The sequence below is a fragment of the Melospiza melodia genome, chromosome W, assembly GCF_035770615.1.
Source record: "Melospiza melodia melodia isolate bMelMel2 chromosome W, bMelMel2.pri, whole genome shotgun sequence".
NCBI lineage: Eukaryota > Metazoa > Chordata > Aves > Passeriformes > Passerellidae > Melospiza > Melospiza melodia.
Window position 1 is genome coordinate 58174481 of NC_086225.1, and position 21226 is coordinate 58195706.

A 21226-nucleotide genomic window follows, 5' to 3' on the forward strand; every position below is an offset into this window, starting at 1 on the left:
CCCTAAAAATCAAAAAAGATTCCCCAAAAAATTCAAAAAAATTTCCCAAAAAATTTCCCAAAAATTCAAAAAAAAATTCCCCAAAATGCAAAAAATTCCCAAAAAAATTCCCAAAATTCCCAAAAAATCCAAAAAATTCCCCAAAAATATCCAAAAAATTAAAAAAAATTCCAAAAAATTCCAAAAAAATTCCCAAAAAAGAAAAAAAAATCCCAAAAAAATCCCAAAAAAATTTTCCAAAAAATCAAAAATTCCAAAAAATTCCCAAAAAATTTAAAAAAATTCCCCAAAAATTCCCAAAAAAATTCCCAATAAATAAAAAAAATTTCCCCCAAAAAAATTCCAAAAAATACCCCAAATAAATTCCCAAAAAATAAAAAAAAAAACCCAAAAAAATTCCCAAAAAAATTCCCCAAAAATTCCCAAAATTCAAAAAAAAACCAAAAAAATTCCCAAAAAAATCCCCAAAAAAATCCCCCAAAAAATCCAAAATTTTTTAATTTTTTTTAACGTGGAGCCTCCAAAAAACCAAAAAAAAAAAATTTTAAAAATAAAAATAAATTTTAAATTTTTTTATTTGGGAATTTTTAAAATTTTTAGAATTATTTACATCCCAAAAAAATACGGAATAAATTTCATTTTTTATTATTACAAAAAGGCATTTTATGCAAATTTTATGGTAATTTTATGCATACTTTATGCAAATTTTGCAGTCTGTGCAAATTTTGCGCATGTTTTATGCAAATTTTGCATTTTATGCAAATTTTATGCAAATTTTGCATTTTATGCAAATTCCCAAAGTGCCTTAAACATTGGGGATTTTCCAGGGTTTTCCTCCTTGGTCTCCAAATACCTAAAAATGGGAAATAAAATAAAAATTTTTAATTAATTTTATTAAAATAAATGAAAAATAAATTTAATTTTATTTTTATTTTTAGCCACATTTTTCGCATTTTTTTCTGATTTTATTCCAATTTTTTTCCCATTTTTATTCCCATTTTTTTCCATTTTTTTTTCCAAATTTTTCCCCATTTTATTTCAATTTTTTCTCCAATTTTTCCCAATTTTTTCCCCATTTTATTCCAATTTTTTCTCCAATTTTTCCCTATTTTTTTCCAATTTTTTCCCATTTTTATTCCAATTTTTTTCTCCAATTTTTCCCCAATTTTTCCCCATTTTATTCCAATTTTTTTTTCCAATTTTTCCCTATTTTATTGCAATTTTTTCCCATTTTTATTCCCATTTTATTCCATTTTTTTTTCCAATTTTTCCCTATTTTATTCCAATTTTTTCCCATTTTTATTCCCATTTTATTCCAATTTTTTCCCATTTTTTCCCCATTTTATTCCAATTTTTTTTCATTTTTTCCCCAATTTATTCCAAATTTTTTCCCATTTTTTCCCCATTTTTATTCCCATTTTATTCCAATTTTATTCTGATTTTTCCCCCCATTTTATTCCAATTTTTCCCCATTTTATTCCATTTTTCCCCCAATTTTTCCCCATTTTTATTCCATTTTTCCCCATTTTATTCCCATTTTTTCTCCAATTTTATTCCCATTTTTTCTCTATTTTTCCCCCATTTTTTCCCAATTTTTCCCCATTTTTATTCCAATTTATTCCCATTTTTTCCCCAATTTTTCCCCAATTTTTCCCCATTTTATTCCAATTTTTTTTCATTTTTTCCCCATTTTATTCCAAATTTTTTCCCATTTTTTCCCCAATTTTTCCCCATTTTATTCCAATTTTTTTCCAATTTTTCCCTATTTATTCCAATTATTTCCCATTTTTTTCCCCATTTTATTCCAATTTTTTTCATTTTTTCCCCAATTTATTCCAAATTTTTTCCCATTTTTTCCCCAATTTTCCCCCATTTTATTCCCATTTTATTCCAATTTTTCCCCATTTTTATTCCCATTTTTATTCCCAATTTTCCCCCATTTTATTCCCATTTTATTCTGATTTTTTCCCCATTTTATTCCAATTTTTTAAAATTTATTCCCATTTTCCCCCATTTTATTCCAATTTTTCCCCATTTTTTCTCTATTTTTCCCCCAATTTTCCCCCATTTTATTCCAATTTTATTCCCATTTTTCCCCAATTTATCCCCAATTTTTTCCCATTTTTTCCCCAATTATTTCCCATTTTATTCGAATTTTTTCTCAATTTTTTCCCATTTTATTTCAATTTTTTTCTCTAATTTTTCCCAATTTTCCCCCATTTTATTTCAATTTTATTCCCAATTTTTCCCCATTTTATTCCAATTTTTTCCCATTTTTTTCCCCATTTTATTCCAATTTTTTTCCCATTTTCATCCCATTTTATTGCAATTTTTTTCTCCAATTTTCCCCATTTTTATTCCATTTTATTCCAAATTTTCCTGATTTTATTCCCAATTTTCCCCCATTTTTTTCAAATTTTCCCCCAATTTATTCCAATTTTATTCTCATTTTTCCCCAATTTTTTTCCTCATTTATTCCAATTTTTTTCCAATTTTTTCCCAATTTTCCCCCATTTTATTCCAATTTTATTCTCATTTTTCCCCCATTTTTTCTTAATTTTATTCCCAATTTATTCCCATTTTTCCCCATTTTTTCCAATTTTTTCCCCATTTTATTCCAATTTTTATTCCAAATTTTTCCCCATTTTTTCCCCAATTTTTCCCCATTTTATTCCAATTTTTATTCCAATTTTTCCCCATTTTTTTCCCCATTTTTCCCCCGATTTTCCCCATTTTTTTTTTCATTTTTTCCCCTTTTTCCCCCCAAAAAAATCCCAATTTTTTCTCCTCACCTTTTTTAACTTTCCTTTCCATTTTCTGCCTCGTTTTTCTCTTGATTTTCACAATTCCTGGACAGGACGTCGGCCAAAAGCGCCTCCTCCAACTTCTTCCTCACCGCCTGAACCCTTTCCTCTTGTTTCCTAAAAATAATTTAATTTTCATTTTAAAAATAAAATTTTTATATCAAAAAATCCATTTTTTATTCCACGAAAAAATCTCATTTTTTTGGGAAAAAATCCCATTTTTTTTCCCACAAAAAATCCAATTTTTTGCCCCAAAATTTCCATTTTTTCCCTAAAAAAATCCAATTTTTTCCTTCAAAAAATTCAAATTTTTTCCTTCCAAAAAATCCAAATTTTATCCCCCAAAATTGGATATTTTTGGCTAAAAATTTGAAATTTTTATCAAAATTTTTCCTGAAAAAAATTCAATTTTTCCTCCTCCAACTTCTTCCTCACCGCCTGAACCCTTTCCTCTTGTTTCCTAAAAATAATTTAATTTTCATTTAAAAAAATAAAATTTTTATATCAAAAAATCCCCTTTTTATTCACGAAAAAATCTCTTTTTTTGGCCAAAAAATCCCATTTTTTTCTCCAGAAAAATTCAATTTTTTGCCCAAAAATTCCAATTTTTTCCCTAAAAAAATCCAATTTTTTCCTTCCAAAAATTCAATTTTTTTCCTTCCAAAAAATCCAAATTTTATCCCCCCAAAATTGGATATTTTTGGCTAAAATTTGAATTTTTTATCAAAATTTTTCCAGAAAAAAATTCAATTTTTTCTCCTCCAACTTCTTCCTCACCGCCTGAACCCTTTCCTCTTGTTTCCTAAAAATAATTTAATTTTCATTTTAAAAAATAAAATTTTTATATCAAAAAATCCACTTTTTATTCCACGAAAAAATCTCATTTTTTGGCGAAAAAATCCCATTTTTTTCCACAAAAAATCCAATTTTTTCCCCAAAAATTCCAATTTTTTCCCTAAAAAAATCAAATTTTTTCCTTCAAAAAATTCAATTTTTTCCTTCCAAAAAATCCAAATTTTATCCCCCAAATATTTGATATTTTTGGCTAAAAATTTGAATTTTTTATCAAAATTTTGCCTGAAAAAAATTCAATTTTTCCTCCTCCAACTTCTTCCTCACCGCCTGAACCCTTTCCTCTTGTTTCCTAAAAATAATTTAATTTTCATTTAAAAAAATAAAATTTTTATATCAAAAAATCCTCTTTTTATTCACGAAAAAATCTCATTTTTTGGCGAAAAAATCCCAATTTTTTCCACAAAAAAATCCAATTTTTTTGTCCTAAAATTTCTTTTTTTGCCCCAAAAATTCAATTTTTTTCCTTCCAAAAATTAAATTTTTTCTCCAAAAAAAATCCAAATTTTTTCCCCAAACAACCAAATTTTTAATCTCCAAAATATTCAAAATTTTCCCCCAAAAATTCCAATTTTTTTTCCCAAAAATTCCAAATTTTTCCCCAAAAATTCCAATTTTTTTGGCCCAAAAAGTCAAAATTTTTTCCCCAAAAATCCAATTTTTTTACCCAAAATCCCCGGGAAAATGGAGAATTTTTTTGGAATTATTTTTAATTTTTTGGGGAATTTTTGAGGGATTTTTGGGGGATTTTTTTAGGATTTTTTAGGGATTTTTGGGGAATTTTTTAGGAATTTTTTGGGATTTTTTTGGGATTTTTTTTAAACTTTTTTGGGATTTTTTGGAGCATTTTTGGGGAATTTTTTGGGTGATTTTTTGAGGATTTTTTTGGGATTTTTGAAGATTTTTTTTTGATTTTTTGGGAATTTTTTGTGGCATTTTTTAGGGATTTTTTGGAGATTTTTTTAGGAATTTTTTGAGATTTTTTTAGGGATTTTTTGAGAATTTTTGGGCGATTTTTAGGGATTTTTTGAGATTTTTTTAGGGATTTTTTAGGGATTTTTTGAGAATTTTTGGGGGATTTTTAGGGATTTTTGAGGGATTTTTTAGGGATTTTTTGAAATTTTAATCCGAATTTTTTGGAGTTTTTTTGGATTTTTTTTAGGAATTTTTGGGGGATTTTTTAGGAATTTTTTGGGGAGGAATTTTTGGGATTTTTAGGGAATTTTTCGAGATTTTGGGGGGGACTTATAGGATTTTTTTGAGATTTTTTTAGGAATTTTTTGAGATTTTTTTAGGGATTTTTTGAGATTTTTTTAGGGATTTTTTGAGAATTTTTGGGGGATTTTTAGGGATTTTTTTGAGATTTTTTTAGGGATTTTTTTAGGAATTTTTGAGATTTTTTTAGGGATTTTTTGAGAATTTTTGGGCGATTTTTAGGGATTTTTTTGAGATTTTTGGGGGGATTTTTAGGGATTTTTTTGGAACTTTTTCCGAATTTTTGTGGGGGATTTTTTCGGAATTGTTTTGGAATTTTGGGGGATTTTTTTGAATTTTTTGGGGATTTTTTTTGGAATTTTTTTTGGATTTTTTTGGGAATTTTTTGGGAATTTTTTGGGAATTTTTGGGGAATTTTTTGGGCAATTTTTAAGGAATTTTTTTTTGGATTTTGGGTGGATTTTGTGTGTAAAAAAAGCAAAATTTAGACAGACCTGATGTCCTCATCAGTGACCACGAAGGCCCTGCACAGGGGCTGCGCCGTGTTCAGCCAAATGCCCGGGAAAATGAAGAATTTTTTTGGAATTTTTTTTTTTATTTTTTAGGAATTTTATGGGAATTTTTTATGGATTTTTTATGGATTTTTTGGGGGGATTTTTTAGAAATTTTTTCGGAATTTTTTTCTGATTTTTTTGAGAATTTTTTGGGGAAAATTGGGGGGAATTTTGTGGGATTTTTTCTGAATTTTTTAGGATTTTTTGAGGAATTTTGGGGGGGTTTTTTAGCATTTTTTTTTTATTTTTTGGGGAATTTTGGGTGGATTTTTTGACATTTTTTCCACATTTTTTCTGAATTTTTGGGGAATTTTTGAGAATTTTTTTGGAATTTTTTCGTGATTTTTTTTTTTTTATTTTTTTATGATTTTCTAGGGGATTTTTGGGGCATTTTTGGGTGATTTTTTGAGAATTTTTGGGGATTTTTTTGGTATTTTTGGGGGAATTTTGGTGGATTTTTCGGGATTTTGGGAGGATTTTTTTGGGATTTTTTGGGGGATTTTTTTGGGATTTTTTGGGGGATTTTTTTGGGATTTTTTGGGGGATTTTTTTTCTGATTTCTTGGGAGACTTTTGTGATGATTTTGTGTGTAAAAAAACCAAATTTTCACTCACCTGATATCCTCATCAGTGACCACGAATGCCCTGCACAGGGGCTGCGCCGTGTTCAGCCAAATGCCCGGGTTCTTCTCCACGGCCGCCGAGTTCTGGCCGGTGATGGGAGCCGAGCTGGTGTGGAGGGCGCTGGCCACGGCCGACAGCAGAGATTCTGTGCTGGCTCCCGGCCCAACTCCTGCAGAAAAAAATCAAAAATTTTTCACCAAATTTGCCATTTTTTACCCCGAAAAAATCCGACTTGGTTTGGCCGAAATATGGAATTTTTCCCGCAAAATAATCCAATTTTTTTGGGCCAAAATTCCGATTTTTTCCTCCAAAAAAATCGCCCCAAATTCCATTTTCTAACTGTAAAATTCCTGCCCAAAAATCCCCTTTTTACCCCCAAAAATCTGATTTTCTTAACCAAAAAAATCACGTTTTTCCGCAAAAAAAATCTGATTTTTTAACCAAAAATAATCTATTTTTTTGGGCCAATATTCCCATTTTTTACCACCAAAAATTCCTATTTTTCTCCTCAAATTCCCATCTTTCTGACCCCAAAATTTTAATTTCTTTTCAGAAAAAAATTCCCTTTTTTTCTGCCAAAATCCCCATTTTTCCGACATAAAACCCCCCAAAAAATTCCTATTTTTGCCTCTCAAAATTCTGAATTTTTTCAGCCACAATTTCGCCCCGCTTTTGGCCAAAGAGTTCAAATTTTTTTCCCAGCAAAATTCCCATTTTTTAGAGCCAACTCCTGCAGAAAAAAATCCAAAATTTTTCACCAAAATTGCATTTTTTACCCCGAAAAAATCCCTTTTTATTTGGCCGAAATATCCCTTTTTTTCGCCCCAAAATTCGCTATTTTTTCCCCAAAAAAATTCAATTTTTTTCAGGCAAAATTCACATTTTTTCCCCCCAAAAAATTGAATTTTTTTTGCCAAAATTCGCTTTTTTTCTACCCCCAAAAAAGAAAAAATTTTTAGCCAAATTTGCCATTTTTTACCCCAAAAAAATCCCTTTTTATTTGGACGAAATATCCCTTTTTTCCCTCAATTTATTCCCATTTTTCCCCCATTTTTCCCCATTTTATTCCCATTTTTCCCCATTTTTTCTCCATTTTATTCCCATTTTTCCCCCATTTTTTCCCATTTTATTTCCAATTTTTCCCCATTTTATTTTCATTTTTCTCCCCATTTTTTTCCCCCATTTTATTCCAATTATTTTCCCATTTTTCCCCCATTTTCCCCCCAATTTTTCCCCATTTTATTCCATTTTTGCCCCAATTTTTCCCCATTTTATTCCCATTTTTTCCCCATTTTCCCCCCATTTTATTTTAATTTTTCCCCCATTTTATTCCCATTTTTCCCCCAATTTTCCCCCAATTTTTTCCCCATTTATTCCAATTTTTTTCCCAATTTTTCCCCAATTTTCCCCATTTTATTCCCATTTTTTCCCCAATTTTCCCCCATTTTATTCCCATTTTTCCCCAATTTTCCCCCCATTTTATTCCCATTTTCTCCCCATTTTTACCACATTTTATTCCAATTATTTCCCATTTTTACCACATTTTATTCCAATTATTTCCCATTTTTTTCCCCATTTTATTCCAATTTTTCCCCCAATTTTTCCCCATTTTTTTCCCATTTTATTTTCATTTTCCCCCAATTTTTCCCCATTTTATTCTCATTTTTTCCCCAATTTTCCCCCATTATATATTGATTTTTTCCCCATTTTATTCCATTTTCCCCCATTTTATTTCCATTTTTCCCCATTTTTATTCCAATTTCTCCCCAATTTTTCCCCATTTTATTCCAAATTTTTCCCCCATTTTTCCCCATTTAATTCCCATTTTTTCCCCATTTTTTCCCCATTTTATTCCCATTTTTCCCCATTTTTCCCGCCATTTTATTTTCATTTTTTTCCCCATTTTATTTTCATTTTTTTCCCCAATTTTCCCCCATTTTATTCCAATTTTCCCCAATTTTTCCCCAATTTTCCCCCAATTTTTCCCCATTTTATTCCAATTATTTTCCCATTTTTTCCCCCATTTTCCCCCCAATTTCTCCCCATTTTATTCCATTTTTGCCCCAATTTTTCCCCATTTTATTCCCTTTTTTCCCCAATTTTCCCCCATTTTATTCCAATTTTTCCCCATTTTATTCCAATTTTTTTTCCATTTTTTCCCCAATTTTTCCCCATTTTATTCCCATTTTTTCCCCATTTTCCCCCCATTTTATTTTGATTTTTCCCCATTTTATTCCCATTTTTCCCCAATTTTCCCCCAATTTTTTCCCCATTTATTCCAATTTTTTCCCAATTTTTCCCCATTTTATTCCCAATTTTTTCCCAATTTTCCCCCATTTTATTCCCATTTTTCCCCAATTTTTCTCCATTATTTCCCCCATTTTTTCCATTTTATTCCCATTTTTCCCCCAATTTTCCCCCATTTATTCCCATTTTCTCCCCATTTTTACCACATTTTATTCCAATTATTTCCCATTTTTTTCCCCATTTTATTCCAATTTTTCCCCCAATTTTCCCCCATTTTATTCCCATTTTATTCTCATTTTTTCCCCAATTTTCCCCCATTTCATATTGATTTTTCCCCCATTTTATTCCATTTTCCCCCATTTTATTTCCATTTTTTTCCCCATTTTATTCCAATTTCTCCCCAATTTTTCCCCATTTTATTCCAAATTTTTCCCCATTTTTACCCCATTTTATTCCAATTTTTCCCCAATTTTTCCCCATTTTATTCCAAAATTTTTCCCCATTTTTTCCCCATTTTATTCCAATTTTTTTTCCATTTTTTCCCCATTTTATTCCCAATTTTTCCCCCATTTTTTCCCCTTTTTATTTTAATTTTTTCCCCATTTTTCCCCATTTTATTTTCATTTTTTCCCCTTTTTACCCTGCAGTCCCTTGGGCAGCTCCATGCATTTGATGATTTCCTCGCTCACGTCCGACGCGCTCAGGCCCTGCAGCCTCTTCTCGCAAAAAGCTGCAAAAAATTCAAAATTTTTTATCAAAAATTCAAAAAAAATTCAATTTTTTTCTTCTCCTTTCCCTCCCCCTTTTTCCCATTTTATTCCTATTTTTTTCCCAATTTTTCCCCCATTTTATTCCCATTTTTTTCCCCATTTTTTCCCCAGTTTTTCCCCATTTTATTCCATTTTATTCCCATTTTATTCCATTTTTATTCCATTTTTTCCCCAATTTTTCCCCATTTATTCCAATTTTTTTCCCAATTTCCCCCATTTTTATTCCAATTCTTTCTCCCATTTTTTCCCCATTTTATTCCCAATTTTTCCCCATTTATTCCCATTTATTCCCATTTTATTCCCATTTTATTCCCCTTTTATTCCATTTTTATTCCCATTTTTTCCCTATTTTCCCCAATTTTATTCCAAATTTTCCCCCATTTTTCCCTATTTTATTCCCAATTTTTCCCCATTTTATTCCCATTTTTTCCCAATTTTTTTCCCAATTTTCCCCCAAATTTTCCCCATTTTATTCCAATTTTATTCCAAAATTTTCCCAATTTTTCCTCATTTTATTCCCATTTTTCCCCATTTTTTCCCCAGTTTTTCCCCATTTTATTCCCATTTTTTTCTCCATTTTTCCCCATTTTATTCCATTTTTTTTTCTAATTTTTTCCCATTTCCCCCCCATTTTATTCCCATTTTTCCCCATTTATTCCAATTATTTTCCCATTTTTACCCCAATTTTTGCCCAATTTTTCCCCATTTTATTCCAATTTTATTCCATTTTTATTCCTATTTTATTCCATTTTTATTCCCATTTTTTCCCTATTTTTTCCCCATTTTATTCCCATTTTTCCCCATTTTATTCCAATTTTTTCCCCATTTTCCCCAATTTTTTCCCATTTTATTCCTATTTTTTTCCCCATTTTTCCCCCAATTTTTCCCCATTTTATTCCCATTTTTTCTCCATTTTATTCCAATTTTATTCCCATTTTTTCCCCATTTTCTTCCAATTTTTTCCCCTTTTCTTCCAATTTTTATTCCCATTTTATTCCAATATTTTCCCCATTTTATTCCAATTTTTTCCCCAATTTTCCCCATTTTATTCCCATTTTATTCTCATTTTTTCCCCATTTTATTCCAATTTTTTCCCCATTTATTCCCATTTTATTCCAATTTTATTCCAATTTTTTCCCCATTTTATTCCCATTTTTTCCCCAATTTTCCCCAATTTTTCCCCATTTTATTCTCATTTTTCCCCATTTTCTTCCAATTTTTTCCCCTTTTATTCCAATTTTTATTCCATTTTATTCCAAATTTTTCCCATTTTATTCCAATTTTTTCCCCATTTTTTCCCCAATTTTTCCCCATTTTATTCCCATTTTTTCCCCATTTTCTTCCAATTTTTTCCCCTTTTATTCCAATTTTTATTCCAATTTTATTCCAAATTTTTCCCCATTTTATTCCCATTTTATTCCAATTTTATTCCAATTTTTCCCCATTTTTTTCCCCATTTCCCCCCATATCTTCCCCATTCCTCGCCCGATTTTCTTCATTTTTTTTTCTTTTTCTCCCCAACCTCTCCCTAATTAACAAACCCATTAATTAACCTCCTTAATTAACCTGTTTTGGCTGATCACTCATTCTTTGAGGGTCACTCCTGACTTTGTTGCCCGGGTGATTCGTCACCTTGGTCACCGGCTGCTTGAAAATGGAGGCGGTTTGGCGGATGGGGAGGGTGGTGTTCAGGTCGGGTTTGCCCTGGAATTAATTAATAATTTGTTAATTAATGGGGTAATTAATGAAGGGGAAGTGAAGGGGAAAAATTGGAAAAAAAAAATGGAGAAAATCGGGGAAAAAAACGGGGAAAAAATGGGGAAAAAATGAGGGAAATGGGAGGAAAAATTGGAATAAAATTGGGGGAAAAATTGGAATAAAATGAGGGAAAAAATGAGAAAAAAATTGAAAAAATTGAGGAAAAAATTGGAATAAAATGGGGGAAAATTGGGGGGGAAATAGGAATGAAATGGGGAAAAATTGGGAATAAAATGGGGAAAAATGAGGGAAAAATGGGAAAAAATGAGAAAAAGATGGAATAAAATGGGGAAAAAATTGGAATAAAATGGGGACAAATTGGTGAAAAAATGGGAATAGAATGGGGAAAAAAATGGGAATAAAAATGGGGAAAAATGGGGGAAAAATGGGAATAAAATGGGAAAAATATTGGAATAAAATGGAGAAAATTGGGGGAAAAATGGGGAAAAATTTGGAATAAAATGGGGAAAAAATGGGAATAAAATGGGAAAAATGGGGGAAAATTGGGGAAAAAATGGAATAAAATGGGAATAAAATGGGGAAAAAATGGGAATAAAATGGGAAAAATATTGGAATAAAATGGAGAAAAATTGGGGGAAAAATTGGGGAATAAAATGGGGAAAAAATGGGAATAAAATGGGGAAAAATGGGGGAAAATTGGGGAAAAATGGGAATAAAATGGGAAAAAATTGGAATAAAATGGGGAAAATTTGGGGAAAAATTGGGGAAAAAACTGGGGAAAAATGAGAAAAAAATGGGAAAAACTTGGAAAAAATGGGGGGAAATTGGAATAAAAATGGGGAAAAATTGGGGAAAAATTTGGAATAAAATGGGAATAAAATGGGGAAAAAATGGGAATAAAATGGGAATAAAATGGGGGAAAAATGGGAATAAAATGGGAAAAATATTGGAATAAAATGGGGAAAATTGGGGGAAAATTGGGGAAAAATTGGGAATAAAATGGGGAAAAAATGGGAAAAATGGGGGAAAATTGAGAATAAAATGGGGAAAAATTGGGGAAAAATTTGGAATAAAATGGGGAAAATATTGGAATAAAATGAGGAAAAACTTGGGGAAAAAATGGGAATAAAATGGGAAAAATATTGGAATAAAATGGGAAAAATATTGGAATAAAATGTAGAAAATTGGGGAAAAATGGGGGAAAAATTTGGAATTAAATGGGGAAAATTGGGGGAAAGTTGGAATAAAATGGGGGAAAATTGAGGAAAAAATTGGAATAAAATTGGGGAAAAATCAGGAAAAAATTGAGAAAAAATTGGAATAAAATGGGGGGAAATTGAGGAAAAAATTGGGGGAAAAATGGGAATAAAATGGACAAAAATGGAATAAAATGGGGGAAAAGATTGGAATAAAATGGGGAAAAAGTGGGGAAAAAATTGGGGAAAATTGGAATAAAAAGGGAAAAATTGGGGAGAAAATGGGGAAAAATTGGGGGAAAATTGGGAATAAAATGGGGGAAAATATTGGAATAAAATGAGGAAAAACTTGGGGAAAAATGGGAATAAAATGGGAAAAATATTGGAATAAAATGGGAAAAATATTGGAATAAAATGTAGAAAATTGGGGGGAAAAATTTGGAATAAAATGGGGAAAATTGGGGGAAAAATGGGAATAAAATGGGGAAAAAATGGGAATAAAATGGGGAAAATATTGGAATAAAATGGGGAAAATTGGGGAAAAATCAGGAAAAAATTGAGAAAAAATTGGAATAAAATGGGGGGAAATTGAGGAAAAAATTGGGGGAAAAATGGGAATAAAATGGGACAAAAATGGAATAAAATGGGGGAAAAGATTGGAATAAAATGGGGAAAAAGTGGGGAAAAAATTGGGGAAAACTGGAATAAAAGGGGGAAAAATTGGGGAGAAACTGGGGAAAATTGGGGAAAAAAAAGGGAAAAAATCAGGAAAAAATAGAAAAAATGGGGGGAAATTGGAATAAAAATGGAGAAAAAATTGGGGAAAAAATTGGGAATAAAATGGAGAAAATTGGGGGAATAAAATTGGAATAAAATGAGGAAAAAAATGGGGAAAAAATGGGAATAAAATGGGAAAAATATTGGAATAAAAGTGGGTAAATTTGGGGGAAAATTTGGGGAAAAAATGGAATAAAATGGGGGAAAATTGGGGGAAAAATAGGAATAAAATGGGGGGAAATTGGGGAAAAATTGGGGAATAAAATGGGGAAAAATTGGAAATAAAATGGGAAAAAATGGGGGAAAAATGGGAATAAAATGGGGAAAATTGGGGAAAAATGGAGAAAAAATGGAGAAAAATTGGGAATAAAATTGGGAAAAATCTGGAATAAAATGGAGAAAAATTGGGAAGAAAATGGGGAAAATTGGGGGAAAAATTGGGAATAAAAATGGGGGAATATTTGGAGGAAAATTGGGGAAAAATTGGGAAAAAATGGGGAAAATTGGGGAAAAAAAGGGAAAAAAATCAGGAAAAAACGGGAAAAAATTGGGGAAAAAAAGAGGAAAGACTGGAAGTGATGTAGAATGAATAAAACCATGAATAAAATCTTAAAATTTAAATTTTTTACTGACTTTGTTGGGGTTGAGGGCGTCATTTCGGAGTTTCTGCTTGTTCTTCTGCAGCTTGCTGGGCATCATCTTCCCCGTGCGGAAATCGAAGGAGCTCAGGTCCACGGCGTTGCCCAGGTAGCGCGCCAGCTGCGGCTTGCTGCGGAACTTCTTCCCGCTGGGGCTAAAAAAATTCATTAATTTTATTAATTAGGTTAATTAGCAGCATTTTGGCAAAAAATTTGGGGAGTTTTGGTGAAAAAATGGCGATTTTCGGTGAAAAAAACGGCGATTTTACGGCGATTTTTGAGGGGAAAATTCGGATTTTTTTCCCATTTTTTGAGGGGTTTTTAATTTTTTTGGAGGGGTTTTTTAATGGGAATTTAGGGAAAAAAAATTGGGGATTTTTTTGGGACTTTTGGAAATTTTGAGGGATTTTTTGGGATTTTTTAGAGAATTTTTAGGGATTTTTTGGGATTTTTTAGAGAATTTTTAGGGATTTTTGGGGGATTTTTTGAGGATTTTTGAGAATTTTTGGGGGATTTTTAGAGAATTTTTGGGGGATTTTTTCAGGATTTTTTGGGATTTTTTTCAGAATTTATTGGGATTTTTTGGGAATTTATTGGGATTTTTTGAGAATTTTTGGGGGATTTTTTGGGGATTTTTGTCAGGATTTATTGGGGAATGGTAGGTGAAAGTTTGAGAATTTTTGGGGAATTTTTTGAGGATTTTTGAAATTTTTTAGGATTTTTTGGAATTTTTTGAGGATTTTTTGGGATTTTTTAGAGAATTTTTTGAGGATTTTTTGAGAATTTTAGGGGAATTTATTGGAATTTTTTGAGGATTTTTTGGGATTTTTAGGGGATGTTTTGGGAATTTTTTGAGACTTTTTAGAGATTTTTGGGGGATTTTTTTAGGGGATTTTTTTGAGAAATGTTTCAAAATATTTTTGGAATTTTTTGAGATTTTTTAGAGAATTTTTGGGATTTTTAGAGATTTTTTGAGAGCCCGGTTCGCCCTCATGGAACCGGAACCCGCCCCGTGAGGGAAGCCCGGTTCGCCCTCATGGAACCGGAACCGCCCCGTGAGGGGAGCCCCGGTTCCCCCTCATGGAACCGGAACCGGTTCCCCCTCATGGAACCGGAACCGTCCCGGGCCAAAACTCCGAGCTCCCCCCGTGACAAGAGCCCGGTTCTCCCTCAGAAAGTGAACCGGAATTCCCCCTGCCATGACAGCTCCCCCTCACACCGGGAACCGGAACCGCCCCGTGAGGGGAGCCCCGGTTCCCCCTCATGGAACCGGAACCGCCCCGTGAGGGGAGCCCCGGTTCCCCCTCATGGAACCGGAACCGTCCCGGGCCAAAACTCCGAGCTCCCCCCGTGACAAGAGCCCGGTTCTCCCCTCAGAAAGTGAACCGGAATTCCCCCTGCCATGACAGCTCCCCCTCACACCGGGAACCGGAACCGCCCCGTGAGGGGAGCCCCGGTTCCCCCTCATGGAACCGGAACCGCCCCGTGAGGGGAGCCCGGTTCGCCCTCATGGAACCGGAACCGTCCCGGGCCAAAACTCCGAGCTCCCCCGTGACAAGAGCCCGGTTCTCCCTCAGAAAGTGAACCGGAATTCCCCCTGCCATGACAGCTCCCCCTCACACCGGGAACCGGAACCGCCCCGTGAGGGGAGCCCCGGTTCCCCCTCATGGAACCGGAACCGCCCCGTGAGGGGAGCCCCGGTTCCCCCTCATGGAACCGGAACCGTCCCGGGCCAAAACTCCGAGCTCCCCCCGTGACAAGAGCCCGGTTCTCCCTCAGAAAGTGAACCGGAATTCCCCCTGCCATGACAGCTCCCCCCTCACACCGGGAACCGGAATCGCTCCGTGACAGGACAGCCCTGGCAGAGCCATGGCGGAAGCGAGCGAGCTCTGACAGCCGGCACCGACCCCACCGTCCTTCCCCAACCGCGCCACCGGGAGTTCCCCAACCTCGGCAGCCCTACCGGGCCCGTACCTGAAGTAGTACACATCGCTTTTCCGGCGCTTAGGCCCGACTTGCGGATCACCTCTTCCTTCTTCCAACCGGGAGGCAGCGCGGGACAGTCCATCCTGCCCGGCTTCTCCATTGGCCGGCCCGGTGGCACGGGGCCGTTCGGGCCCGGGTTTGGCGGCCCGACTCGGCCGTTGCTTGTTACCGGCGCCGTTCGCTGTTGCCGGCCCGGCTGGGCCCGGGGCCGGGACCCCGCGGCGATGGCGGAACGGGCGCGCGGCGCCAGGAGCGCGGGGCTGCGCGCGCAGCCGCCGGGGCGAGCCCGGCCCGGCCCGAGCGCGGCCTCCGAGCGGGGCAGAGCGGCCTCGCCGCACCATAGAGAGAGAACCAGCGGGGGCGGGACCGGGCCACGGCCGGGCTCGGAGCGGGAACCGTGAGGGGAAAGCATGGCGGGAGAGCCGGGACGGGGAACGGGAAGGGGGAAGAGGAGCGGGAGCTATGGCGGGACGTCAGTGTGAGAGGCCTGAGGCGGAACCATGGCGGGACCCCTGAGGGGAAACCATGGCGGGACCCCTGAGGGGAAATCATGGCGGCACCCCTGAGGGGAAACCACGGCGGGACCCCTGAGGGGAAACCGGATCGGGATTCCTGAGGAGAAATCATGGCCGGACCCCTGAGGGGAAACCGGATCGGGATTTCTGAGGGGGAATCATGGCGAGACCCCTGAGGGGAAACCGGAGAGGGATCCCTGAGGAGGAAACCATGGCGGAACCCCTGAGGGGAAACCGGAGAGGGACCAATGGCGGCACCTCTGAGGGGAAACCATGGCGGCCTTCCTGAGGGGGAATCATGGCGGGACCCCTGAGGGGAAAGCGGAGAGGGATTCCTGAGGGGAAAACCATGGCGGAATTCCTGAGGGGAAACCGGAGAAGAAGCCCTGAGGGGGAATCATGGCGGGATCCCTGAAGGGGAACCGGAGACAGGGCCCTGACCGGGATCCATGAGGGAGAATCATGGCGGGACCCCACAGGGACCCTAAAAAAAGCCGAATTCGCCGTTTCCCTTCCCGCTTTTTCCATCCCGGCGCTAGGACCGAGCCCGAGGGCGGCCATACCACGTCCGGTGTCCTTCCCATTTCCGTTGCCGGTAAAATTACCGGGATCGGCTGCCGGGATAACGGAGGGATCCGTGCGGGGAGCCATTGCTGTGAGGGGCGAGCGCGGGAAAAGGGGAGGGGGAGCCAAGATGGCGGCGGTCGTGAGGGGAAGCGGCGGCTCGGAGGGAAGCGCTTTTTGGTTGAAAAATAAAATTGAAATAAGAAATGGAAATAAAAAGTTTTTGGGGGTGGGGTGTGAATTCTGTGAAATAAAAGCCTAAAAAAGGCCATTAAAACCCCTAAAAATTCCCTGAAAGACAAAAAAATTCCATGAAAAATCCCCTAAAAATTCCCTTTAACCCCCCTAAAAGTTCCATTTAAAACCCCCCAAATTCTATTAAAAATTCCATTGAAACCCCTAATAATCCCATTAAAATTCAATTTCAAAGCCCAAAATTCCATCTAAAAGAAAAAAAATTCCTTAAAAATTCCATTAAAAACCCCCAAAATCCATTAAAATTCCATTAAAATCCCTCAAAATACCCCAGAATTTCAGTTAAAATATCTTTAAGAAACTCCAAATTTCATTAAAATCCCCCCAAAATTCAATTTAAATATCCCCAAACTTTTTTGGGGATTTTTTGGGGGAATTTTGGTTTTTTTTTCCTTCAATTCCCAATTTTTCTCCGAGCCTGAGGGGACCCGGAGCTGAGGGGGCGGAGCCTGACGGGACCGGGAAAAAAACCCGAGAAATTTTTGGAATTTCTGTTTTTTTTTAGGGATTTATGGATTTGATTTGGGATTTCAGGACTTTTTTGTGGGTTTTTTTTAGGATTTTGGGGTTTTTTTCTGGCTTAAATTCCGATTTTTCCTTGAATCTGAGGGGACCCCGACCCTGAGGGAAAAGGCGGGGGAAAACCTGAGGGGGCTCCGATCCTGAGGGAAAACAGAAAAACCCCCGATAAATTTTATAATTTCTCTATTTTAACTTTAACTTCAGGTATTTTTATTTCTTTTTTTTTCCTTTTTAGGAACTTTTTTTGCCACTTTTTCCCATCTCGAGCCCCGTTGGAAGTTCCGGAGCTTCTCCCTCACGGATCCGCCGCCATCTTGGAGCTCGTGTGGAGATTAAATCATTTCCGCTTTTTTTTTGTGTGTTTTATTCCGGGTGTTGTTGATATTTATTGTAAATATTTGTGTTGATAAAATGTTTATGTTTTTCTCCTTTTTATTCCTTTTTTTCTGGGTTATTTTTCTTCCCTTTTTTCTGAGTTTTCTTAAGTTTTTTAGTCCATTTTTTCCCAATTGCCCCTCCCCGATTTTATCCAATTTCCCCATTTTTTTTCCTTATTTTTGCCTTTTTTATCCCATTTTCCCCTGATTTTTCTGATATTTTATCCCACTTCCCCCCCACATTTTTCCTGATTTTTCCTGATTTTTCCCCCTCATTTTCCCTCAAATTTTTCCTGATTTTATCCCTTTTTTCCTGATTTTCCCCCCATTTCCCCCTCAGATTTTTTCCACATTTTATCCCAATTTTTCTCCCATTTCCCCCCCCAAATTTTCCCAATCTTCCCCCTTTTTTTTCCCCATTATTTCCCCCAATTTTTTACCAATTTTTTCCTTTTTCTCCCCTAATTTCCCTCCATTTTTTCCCATTTTATTCCCAATTTTCCCCAGCCCGGCCGGACAATTCCACAACTCAGGGAAACACCAAAAATCCATGGAAAAATCGAGGCACTGGTACATTTTTATTTCTGTTTTTTTTTCCTTTTTTTTCGTTTTTTCCTCTTTTTTTTCATCGTTTTTATTTTTCCCCATTTTTTCTGATTTTTCCCCCAATTTTTTCCCATTTTCCCTCCCCTTTTCCCCCCAATTTTTCCTGATTTTTTTCCCATTTTTTCTTCATTTTTCCTCCCATTTTCCCCAATATTTTCCTCTATTATTTCTCTCCATTTTTACCCCATTTTTTCCTTCCTTTTTCCCAATTTTTCTCCCATTTTTTCCTTATTTCTTGCCATTTTTTCTCCATTTTCCCCTCATTTTCCCCCCTTTGTTTTCTCTTTTTTTTCCCAATTTTTCCTCCATTTTCCCCCCCATTTTTATTCCCATTTTCCCCCCAATTTTCCCCCATTTTATTCCAATTTTTCCCCCCAGATTTCCCCCAATTTCCCATTTTTATTCTCAATTTCCCCCCATATTTTTCCTGGTTTTATTCCAATTTTTCGCACAATTTTTCCCATTTTTTCCCCAAATTTTCCCCCCTTTTCTCCTTATTTTTATTCCAATTTTCCCCCCTTTTATCCCAATTTTTTTCCCTTTTTTCCCCCCTTTCCCCCCGCCCCAAAAATTCTCATTTTCCCCCCATTTTTTTTTGTCCCATTTTTCACTTTATTTCCTCCAAAAAAAAAAAAAACAAAAAAAAACAAAAAGAAAAAACCAAAATTCAACAATTTTTTAGGCACAAAATCCACAGTGTGGAAGCGAAAAATTCCCAAATTTTCCAGGATTTTTGGGGGAATTTTTGGGAATTTTTTGGGGAATTTTGGGGGGATTTTTAGGGATTTTTTAGGGATTTTTTGGGGTTTTTTTAGGGAATTTTCAGGCGTCTGTGCCCATGGAATGACTCAGACTTGTCGAGATTTTTGTACAAAATTTTCTCCATTTCTCGGCCCAAGGCTACAAAAGACAGAAAAAGAAAAAAAATTACATTTTTAGATGAAAAAATGTGAATTTTTAGATGAAAATTTGTAAATTTTCTAGCATTTTTTGCAGATTTTCCCCCATTTTTTATTCCATTTTATTCCCATTTTTTCCCCAATTTATTCCCATTTTTTTCCCAATTTTTCTCCATTTTATTCCCATTTTTTCCCAATTTTTCTCCATTTTATTCCAAATTTTCCCCAATTTATTCCCATTTTTTCCCAGTTTTTCTCCATTTTATTCCAATTTTTTCCCAATTTTTCTCCATTTTATTCCCATTTTTTCCCAATTTTTCACCATTTTTTCCCAATTTTTTTCCCATTTTTATCCCAAACTTTTCCCTTTTTCCCCCCAAATTTCTCCCAAATTTCCTCCAATTTTATTCCAATTTTTCTCCAACTTTTCCCCAATATTTCCTAAATTTTCCCTCAATTTTCCCCAAATTTCCGAAATTTCCCCCAAATTTTTTCCCACTTTTTCTCCATTTTTTCCCCATTTTTCCCCCATTTGTTCCCATTTGTTCCCCATTTTCCGCCATTTGTGCCAATTTCCCCCCAAAATTTTCCCAAATTTTTTTTAAAATTTTCTCCCAAATTTTCTCCAATTTTATTCCCAATTTTTCTCCAACTTTTCCCCAATATTTCCTAAATTTTCCTCAATTTTCCCCAGATTTTCAGAAATTTCCTCCAAATTTTTTCCCACTTTTTCTCCAATTTTCTCCCCATTTTCCCCCCATTTGTTCCCCATTTTCCGCCATTTTGTGCCAATTTCCCCCCAAAAGTTTTCCCAAATTTTTTTTAAAATTTCTCCCAAATTTCCTCCAATTTTATTCCAATTTTTCTCCAACTTTTCCCCAACATTTCCTAAATTTTCCCTCAATTTTCCCCAAAATTTCAGAAATTTCCTCCAAATTTTTTCCCACTTTTCCCCCAATTTTCTCCCCATTGTTCCCCATTTGCCGCCATTTTGTGTCACATTTTCCCGCCATTTTGTGCCAATTTCCCCCCAAAATTTTCCCAAATTTTTTTTTTAAATTTCTCCCAAATTTCCTCCAATTTTATTCCAATTTTTCTCCAACTTTTCCCCAATATTTCCTAAATTTTCCCTCACTTTTCCCAAATTTTCAGAAATTTCCTCCAAATTTTTTCCCACTTTTTCTCCAATTTTCTCCCCATTTTTCCCCCATTTGTTCCCCATTTGCCCCCATTTGCCGCCATTTTGTGCCAATTTCCCCCAAAATTTTCCCAAATTTTTTGAAAAATTTCTCCCAAATTTTCTCCAATTTTCTTCCAATTTTTCTCCAATTTTTCTCACATTTTTTCCCATTTTTCCCCCACTGTTCCCAAATTTCAGAAATTTCCTCCCAAAATTTTCCCACTTTTCTCCATTTTCTCCCCATTTTCCCCCCATTTGTTCCCCATTTTCCGCCATTTTGTGCCAAATTTTCCCCAATTTCCCCCCAAATTTTTCCCAAAATTTCCCCCAAATTTCCCCCAAATTTTTTCCCAAATTTCCCCAAAATTTTCAAATTTTCAAATTTTATTTTTTCCATCCCCACCTGTCACATCTGCCCCATGTGATGGCTCCGTCGCCCATGGCCGGGTGAGCTCCGGCCAAGGCCAGCGGCGGCGCTCCGACGTCACCTTCTCTTCCTCCTGGATATTATATCGTTACTCCTAGCATATTCTGAGAAATTTATACTTAGTTGCCAGACCCCTAGCCTTCAGGCACGCGCCTTCGGGTTCAGGTTGCGCTCTGGGGGACAGACGGACGGACAGACAGATGGACATCAGGTGCGTGGTGGACATCCCAAAATCCCCCAAAAAATTCCATGGAAAAACCCCGAAAAATTTCATTGAAAAATGGAGAAATTCCATGGGGAACTTCCATGGAGAACATCCATGAAGTTCTACCTTGAAGGACCTCCAGAACCTTCTAGAAGAAGGTCATGGAGACCTTCCATGGAGACCTCCATGGAGGAGCTGGTAGAGCTTCCATCGAGGACTCCATAGAGACCTTCCAGAAGTTTCTAGGAGGTTCCTCCATGGAGAAACACCATGAGGAACATGGTGAGAAGAATCA

At 35.9% G+C, this 21226-nt stretch overlaps 1 protein-coding gene and 2 long non-coding RNA genes across 3 annotated transcripts; 1 reads left to right on the forward strand and 2 right to left on the reverse strand.

Moving 5' to 3' along the window:
* Positions 1–629: 629 nt before the first annotated feature.
* MBD2 (methyl-CpG binding domain protein 2) lies at positions 630–13564 on the reverse strand. Its single transcript, XM_063179424.1, is given in 6 exon segments — positions 630–853; positions 2793–2921; positions 6040–6217; positions 8936–9025; positions 10619–10769; positions 13391–13564. Coding segments are annotated over 5 exon segments (717 nt in total). The 3' UTR covers positions 630–853; positions 2793–2797.
* Positions 13565–15701: 2137 nt separating this feature from the next.
* On the forward strand, positions 15702–17672 carry LOC134431512 (uncharacterized). The gene is made up of 2 exons (XR_010031013.1): positions 15702–16491; positions 17473–17672. It is a non-coding gene; the product is annotated as an uncharacterized LOC134431512 (long non-coding RNA).
* A 1202-nt stretch (positions 17673–18874) lies between these two features.
* On the reverse strand, positions 18875–20799 carry LOC134431445 (uncharacterized). Its single transcript, XR_010030978.1, has 2 exons — positions 20703–20799; positions 18875–19120 (listed from the first exon to the last, which is right to left on the reverse strand). It is a non-coding gene; the product is annotated as an uncharacterized LOC134431445 (long non-coding RNA).
* Positions 20800–21226: the final 427 nt, after the last annotated feature.